We start from the raw sequence: 8,444 nt of genomic DNA, 5'->3' as shown, positions 1-8,444 counted from the left end.
AAAGACTAATACTGTTGGATGTGTGTTGTAGACATATAAAACTATACCCTACTATATACGTATGTGTGTGTGTGTGTGTGTGTAAGGGGGTGAAAGACAGAACCTGCATGTGTGTTTATATTAAAAATTAGCTGCTGGCTTCACTTTGCTTCGTGAGCAGATTTTACAATGTATGCAGTACATTTCCACAGTTGTTGAGAGAGAGAAACAGCCAATACCTAACAGATTATAGCTGCTGTACGCACACACACACACACACACACACACACACACACACATATGTTTATCTTGTTAACTAATTTAAGCTTCTACATATTGAGACTGGAATTCAACTGAGAAGACTGTGTGATTAGAATAATTGAAAGGGGATGCTGCTGCTGCTGCTGTGCTGCTCAGCTGCATTGCAACCAACTGGAGTCAGCTTTTATTTTGGTAATTCAACAACTCTGCACTTAGTTCACTCTCAGTACACTGATCCCTGGTGTGCCACCAACTCCCCATGCTCCTCTCAGTTTATACTTTAAGTTATATTAAAGTCCTCTCTGATGGGGGACTCTTCAGCATAACCTTGATTGAATGCTGACTCCACTCCTCTGCATTAAAGATGTAGTGTAAGCAGTCCCTTTGCTCAAATTTGCTCAACTTTAGTCATCATTGTTATTCACAAGGTACTTTCCACATGAGGGAAAAACTTACATTTACCGTGAGTTGTATGCTTTATTTAGTTTAGACTTTTCCAGCCAGAAAGGCTAAAATGTCCAATTATTTGTATTAATGTTATACAAATGTGTGTGTTTTTAGGAGATGACCCATTCCTGGCCTCCTCCTCTCACAGCCATACACACTCCTGGGAAAGCTGATCAGACCAAGTTCCCCATCCCCAACAAGGTTAGTATGAGTCTTTGTCCCACTGCAGTTCCAGGTCCAGTGTGTAACATTTAGGAGGATCTGTTGGCAGAAATGGAATATAGTATTCTTAGGTATGTTTTCATAATTGAGTGTATTATCACCCAAACAAAGAAATGATTGTGCTTGTACACACTCTGGAGCCTGTTCTCATTCCCAGGTTGTCAAATACACTAGCAGTGTTCATGTAGTTGCAAATTCCAAAAGGCAAAATGCCACTAAATCCTACACACTGGTCATTTAAAAGTGCTAATTAATTTTGGATGCAAACCAAAAAGTGAACAGCTCTATCTAGAGCCAGTGTTTGGTTTGTCCTTCTGGGCTAGTGGAAATGTAATATTTAATATATAATAGTTCTGACAACTTTTTACTTTTACCCCCTACATTTTTACACAAATATCTGTACTTACTACTTCTTACACTCCATACATAACAGAAAAACAGGCTCGTTACTTTTAGTTTTAATGCATTTGAGGGGAATTATCAATCATTAAGACTGGTGCATATCACACATTACAGACGAAAACAACATAAAATATGTAACAACAAAGCAGACAAGAGAAGTTTCAGGTAGCTTTGCAGAGAAACAGCCGGTAGAAATGTCCTTTAGAGAAGTACTTTTTACTTTTTTAGTTTGAGTACATTTCAGAGCCTGTACTTTTTCACTGTTACTTGAGTAAAATAAGTTGAATCAGTATTTCTACTTAAGGAATGTGTGTACTTTTACCACCTCTGCTCATTCTAAGGTAATGAAAACACAACAGTTACTTTATTTAGGTGATTATACACTAATGAAAACATAGTTATGCACATTATGTTTCAATTTCTGTCATTAAAAGAAAAGAAATAAAGATGATTCTGATTCTGATTCTAAATATTACATTTTGGACCTTTAAAAGTTGTTCATCGTGTTCTACATCTCTTCCCTTTATTTGTGCATGACTCTGGTGGAAAAAGATGTGACACAGTTGAAAAAGCTTCACTTAAACTCCACACTTATTGGTAGCTCATCATAAAACTAACTGCAGTCTGTCACTGAGAATCTTCAGCCTGCTAATTAGATCTGATTCATAAATTCACTGCGGCAGTGATTGCTATGATTGAATCAGATTACTGTTGCCTCATCCTGCGCAGTGGCACAAGTGACGGCCAATGAAATTAAATTGTTAATTAAGTATTGCATGTTTAATTTACTTCCTGTGAGGAAGTGGTCCTGAATAGAGCCACTTCATCTCTGAAGTCTGTATTTTTTACATTAAATGTTTGGGTACCGACAGAATCAGGGGGAGGAAGAATTGGGGACACTGTCTGTCTGTCTAGCTATCTTGCTGGTCGCTGTTCTCTTGTTTCCTGAGAAACAGGCTGTGGCGTTCAACTAAATATTTCCTGTTCGTAAGAAAAAGGAAATTAAGTCGGTTTTTAACATGAACAATGATAGGAACCATGGCACTCAACACTCAAAGAAAAGAACGTCACTTACAGAAAGCCGAACTTCACGAGAAATTTTCAAGGAAATGACATTGCAGCACCACCCACGCTATTTGTCTGACAGGTGGTGTTTGACAAGTGAAGTGCAGAAACATGACAACAGTAATCAACAAAGACTGAGCCACAATAAAAGCAAGGACTAAAAAATTGCCACTTCAGAAGATAGATATGGTAAAACTTTCTCCTGCTCCTACAAAAAAACCCTTTTTGCCACCTTGTGATGTAAACAGTAGGGATGTTTGTCACATTAAGTGTTATATTCAGCATTTATCTCCAAAATGGCAGTAATATTCTGACTGAAACAGCAGGTGTATTTTTTCCACTGCACAGTGCTTTTATGAATCACTTTTAATATGCAAAACGTCACACTGATGGTGATGTCAAAAGAAATAGCAATGTAAACACAGAGGCAGTAAATCTGACCCGGTAGTTAATGAATTAGGAAAGACTGTTGCAGCGTTTTCAGCCCCCAGCGTCGCACTAATCCTGCCAGAGAGTTTTAAGAATGAGGTGGAGCGTCGACGCGGGGAGATGAGAGGATCTGAATTTTGTGTAATGGCATCGTTGTGCTGCTGTGAAATCAATAATGACATCTGTTGGTTTATTCATTCAACTCATCGCCCTCTGGCTTTCTCTCCTCCTCTCGCCCTCTCTCTAGGAGTCACAGCATGTGACCTCAGGCTACAACACCCAGAGTAAGTTTCCCAGCATCAACACTCACCTACTAGCTCTGTGATAATTAACACTGGTGAGGCCATAAAGGCAATACCACCCACAAGAAATGTGAGAAAAGCAGCCGATGTTCGAATGAATGCATAGCCATGGGAGCACTACAGTCTGAAAACGTCAGATTTGATCTTTCTGTGTTCATCTAAACAAATAATAAGGCAAACGTGATTGTACACACGCAGCTCAATTGGTTTGATTGATTGTGGAGTCCATGCTTTTCATTATCAACAGCAGCAGGATGCTCACACACGGGACACAGACTTTGTCGCTCAGCATTTAGATGTGGGTTCTGAAATAGACCAAACTGTGATTTGCTGAAATTCATGTACAATTACACATCTGAATCATTTATTACTGAGCTCACACTCAAGTGGTGAGTGGAGTACAGACTTTTTATCAGATGCTTGTGTTTGTTCTGTCACAGTTTATGTAATTCATTGATAAATACCAAAAGAAATACAAATAGTATGAGTATTTATGTTTGCGTACTTGCCGATACCAAGTTCCGATATAAGTACCTAATAATACCATCACAGTTCTAACAATGACTTTGATGTTTTTAATTTTTATCAGATGTTGCTCAATTTCTGACTGCAACAAAATAGATGACCCTAATTTTATTAGTAGATTTATTAGTAGATTTGTATTATAGACTCAAAGACTCAAAAGAAATCATTTGTTAATCTTTTAGATACTATTTACACTTGGCATTCACATATGATCTATATCTGAATATCCTATCTAGACAACCACAGTGATTGAAGAATGAAAGAGCCTGTTCATGGCCGAGTCCGCCAACGAGATCCATTCAGACCGAACTGAGGTCATGGAAATGCTTATTAATAACAAGTCTAAATGCAAAGGCCTGTAGATCTGATTATCCAGATAATATCTCCAGATATGGATCATGTTAATACCAGGTGTAAGGAGGTTATTAGTCCTTAGACCTGCGCAAGCTCAAGATATACTGGATCCTATACCTTCCATAATGCAACTCATCAGCATATTTTCATTAGTCCCTCCCTGGCTGACAACTTTCAAATTTCAAATTTCTCCAACAAGAAAAAAGGGGATCTTTTTTCACAGATTTGGCCTTAACACTAAAGATAATTTGTCATATTCCTGCAAATATCCAATATTGCCATAAACCTGCTCATTGATTTGCAACATTGCCCACAACTGTCCAATACAACAGCATATATTGAGGGGACTGCTACCTAAACACACATACATAAATATGTGATACATAATATAAGTAGAAAAACCCGTACACAGCAGGGCTTCTCTTCTGAGTGCCAGCTGGTGCAGAGCAAACCAAAATAAACCAGACAACAAAGCAGACCAGACAGCAAGGAGTGAATTACACGTTGTTCCGCTGCTGTTTCAATCCTGGTATCCTGGTGTGCGCTGGAATATATTTTTGTTGTCTGGTTTCCACATATACATGAATAAATGTGCATAAAAATCCAAGCCAAGTCGATAGAAGCTTGTTTGTCTCATGATATACAATATATCATTGCCCAATACTGGATTTAATATGTCACAGTAGTTCTGGCTCACATCAGATCATCAAAAGCTCCTCTGAACTGGTGCTCCTCTGTTAACCCCCATCTTGTAGTGTTTTTGAGATGTTTGTGATGTATATAAAGCTGGAATGTTTTCCAACTGGCAGGCTTTCCTCTCTGATATGAAAAGAAGAAACACAGCTGACTAGAATATAAAATACAATGAAAGGGTTGTGTTATAAAAGTCTGTGTATCCGTATTGGAAAATAAATCATCACCTCCAGTGGCTGTCAGGCAGTTTGACTTTTATTGTAAAGGGACATTTGCTTTGTGTTGTTACCCAAACTCCTGTTACCAAAGCAAAGCAAAAGCACATTAATTAAATAACACTCGAGCATTGTCATGTTTTCCAGTGTGACAATACTAATAGCCATCTACAGTGATTTGAGTCTGGCTCCTTGTCAAACAGTAATCACTATCAACCCAAGACACATGCTAAACAGTGATACTTGAATGTCCTCTGTTGTGTTTCAGAGCGATGTACTGTATCAGCTAACAAGCCTGCTGCTAAACCACCAACTGCACCACAGAAGTCGTGAGTATCTCTATCTCTCTCTCTGACACACACACACACACACACACACACATAAACAGAGAATTTCTGACCCGCTGCTGCTGCGTTTGCCTCAAGGTAAAATTAAGCTTGACTCTTGGATGAAATTCACTGGTGGTAGGAGGAAAAAAAGATTGTGTGGATCAGAGCGGGAAAGTGCAGCTACATTAATTTAACGTGAGCCAGGAGCATATTGCAACATCTCTGGCTGCAGCCCACTCCACTTCACTCACGGAGCTGTACAGCAGGATTCATGGCAGGGGGAGATTGGAAAGGCAGAAATCTTGGCTTGTAAATCAGTCTCACGACCCCTGTTCATCCTGTGCTTGACCACAACAAGCGGAATGATTTTGTTTTAGAAATTGACAGTTTTGCTTAATGCCTCCCCCGAACATTGATTGTCCAATCATAGCTTACAGTAACTAGGAAGGTCTGTAGCCTTCCCAAAATCCCAAAACAAGGTAACATAAGGTTGGCCAAACACTGGTTAGTCTTCATACTAAGAGCATTTTGTCTTGCAACATTAAAAGGGAAACATACTGTTTAAAGTTCCAGTGTGTAGGATTTAGTGGCACTCTAGTGGTGTAGTTGTAGATTGCAATTCACTCGCTTCACCCTTTTCTTTCAAGCACATGGCCTACCATGCAAGAATGGAAAGCTTACAAGTAGCAACAAAAGCTAAGTTTGGTGGGGCTTAGTGAACAGTCAATTATCTATGTTAAATACCAGCATTTAGAACAGATGACGCAGGTGCTTACCAAACAGGAGTAAATTAATCTATTTGTAGTATCAGAATATTATTTTAATCCTCTTCCAGACACAAGTGTGACCCAAAACAAAAACCTATTTGTTTTTGTGTTCATCATAATGTTCTGCAACATCTTGTTTAATTTCTTAATTCACGTGAGGAAAATGATTTTTGTCCTATCCACTGTCTGTATTATCACTTAAACATTAGTTCAATATGACATCTCCGGTGTTACTACCTCTAATGAGAGTTTTCGAGCGCTAAGTGGCATGAATTATTTATTCATTTGATGAAAGCTCATTTAAAAAAGGAGATAAAACGTGGCAAGCATGGTGTCAAAAGGGAGCTTCTGAAAATGAAAAAGACTTGATGGCCCAAAAATGATGCAAAAATAGTGCAAGTTAAGAATACATCAAGGCAGTTTATAGCTGGTAGTAATTCAGCTGGTTTGATTAAAGTTCCAGGTCTGCATGTAAACTCTCATTTCCTTCTCTTTACATATGTAGTTAAATAGTTAATTATATCTCCATTAGGATGATGTCTGCTAGAGCTGTAGTGCTTCTTGTGGCTTAATACACTATTTTGCTTCCAAAGCCGATAAGCCTATTTTGTTTGATTACTATTGTTTGCCCTGAGGTGTAATTTTTTCCCATCTTGTATTCAAGAATAAATGCTGCTTTGTTTATTAGGGTGAAATAATTGTTATTGGTTAAAAACAATGCCTCGTTTACTGCTGCCATTAGGCTATTGTCTGTTTTTGCTGTGATGCTCAACAGCGTAAAATGTTGGGGATAATGAATAGGCCTACCTTGTCTTATTCAAGAGTAATTGTGCTGTTGAGGCTAATTGCTATATTCTTTGCTGAATGTTTACTATGTCCGACCATTACAGAAAACTCATCCAACAGTAATCCCTCTCAAATAGGCTCTGTATCGTAATGGTATATTAGGAACAAAAGCAAGAGAATTTGTGGTGGTTAATTTGTTTCTTTCATTAGAGCAGAGAGCATATTGTACCCTCCTCCTGCAGGAGATTCATTACGCTCTGATCCATTCTCATGATGGTGAGACAACTGCATTTATGTAACAGAGCGGAAGAAGCGAAGAAGACTCTTGTCTAGTCAAACTGGCTTTTGTGTTTGCTTAGTGAGCAGTGTCTCACCTGCTGGCAGCAACGGAAACCCAGATAACTCCGGAGTTCTTGCTTTTATTATCACTGAGCTCTCTAACAGTAGTGCTGGACTTTACAGTGTAGCATCCTAGATAGAGCAAGGCACTAACACTGCCTGGGGTTATGAGCTCTGTCCTCTGTTTGGCTCAGTGTGTAAAGAATACTGTCAAAACATGATTTACCTGCGCGGTCAAAGAAGATCAATAAGCAGCCAAGTGTTGTTGTGATGTTGTTATATTTTAATAGTATAATACAAGTTAGCATGTGAATGCACAAGTTGCTTTGGAAAAAAGGAATTTGAGGAATCAACTACTCTTTTCTTATTAACTTAATGTAAATATACAAGTTTTATTCATTTAAAGTTAATTTCATTAAACTTAACATTCATAGTTTTTATTTTAAGACCACTTCAGAACGCATAAACATGTTTTCTTCTAACTTGAAGTCTTTTGACTTGAAATGATGAACGTACTAGAGTACAATCAACAAGTATCTAAAGAAACATTGATTAGCATACGAGCAGATTTTCCAACAGGCATTGTTTAAATTCTCCTGAGACCATTATTTTTTTACAGTTTGTTGTTAAACCAGCTCATAATTATTTACAGTGTATTCGTGTTAACACATAGATCTTTTTACAGTACAAATATTTATCTTCCTTCAAAAATAAGGCACAATAGGAGTGAGCAGCCAGCGAGGCCTCAGCTAAAAAAATCAAACTGAAAGCAAAAATCTGATCTGACCACATAACATCAAACATACAAATCCAATGTTTTGGGTGTTTGCCAAAATAAAAAGTATTGCAGTCTCTCATAACTCATACAATCAATTTCTGAAACAAACATCCAACACAGCAACTTTACACACACATGTGTTTGTGTACATTAGTGCTTCACAAAAACAGTCTGTGGGAGTACACTGAAATTGACAGACTTTCAAGAAGACTTCAAGAGCTTGTTGAACTTCAGTCTCTGTTCAAATGTCTACTACAGATTAATGAACCACAGTAGTAATATTCAACCTCTATTCAGACCAGTTGCTCCTAACCTTTTTGGCTTGTGACACTGTCTACTCTAGAGCCATCGTTACTCATTTGTTACTCATTGCATATGTTTTTCACCCTTTAAATGGGGAAAAATGATCCAGTTACTCACAAGGAAAATGGCAAAGGTTAGAAAAAAGTCAAATAGTTCAAACCAAACCTAATTTGATGAAGCAATCTATTGCCCATGTGCAACTGCTGCTAGTATTTGTGTTATTATGTTATCTGTTGTGGTTTTTTACT

The 8,444-nt window shown here is 38.0% G+C and overlaps 1 protein-coding gene across 1 annotated transcript in view; it reads left to right on the top strand.

Annotated features, from left to right (window-relative positions):
* Positions 1-804: 804 nt before the first annotated feature.
* Positions 805-8,444, top strand: part of LOC118333385 (AF4/FMR2 family member 2-like) — a 69,999-nt gene continuing 62,359 nt past the window's right edge. Inside the window, exons 1-3 of the mRNA XM_035668992.1 lie at positions 805-888; positions 3,053-3,089; positions 5,163-5,223. Of these exons, the coding sequence (XP_035524885.1) occupies positions 805-888; positions 3,053-3,089; positions 5,163-5,223 (182 nt within the window). The remainder of the gene's footprint in view (positions 889-3,052; positions 3,090-5,162; positions 5,224-8,444) is intronic.

This window comes from Morone saxatilis, unplaced genomic scaffold (assembly GCF_004916995.1).
Source record: "Morone saxatilis isolate NCDOM2014 unplaced genomic scaffold, NCSU_SB_2.0 Contig22, whole genome shotgun sequence".
Lineage (NCBI taxonomy): Eukaryota > Metazoa > Chordata > Actinopteri > Moronidae > Morone > Morone saxatilis.
Note: the sequence above shows the minus strand (reverse complement) of the source record. Positions and strands in the feature narration are given on the sequence as shown.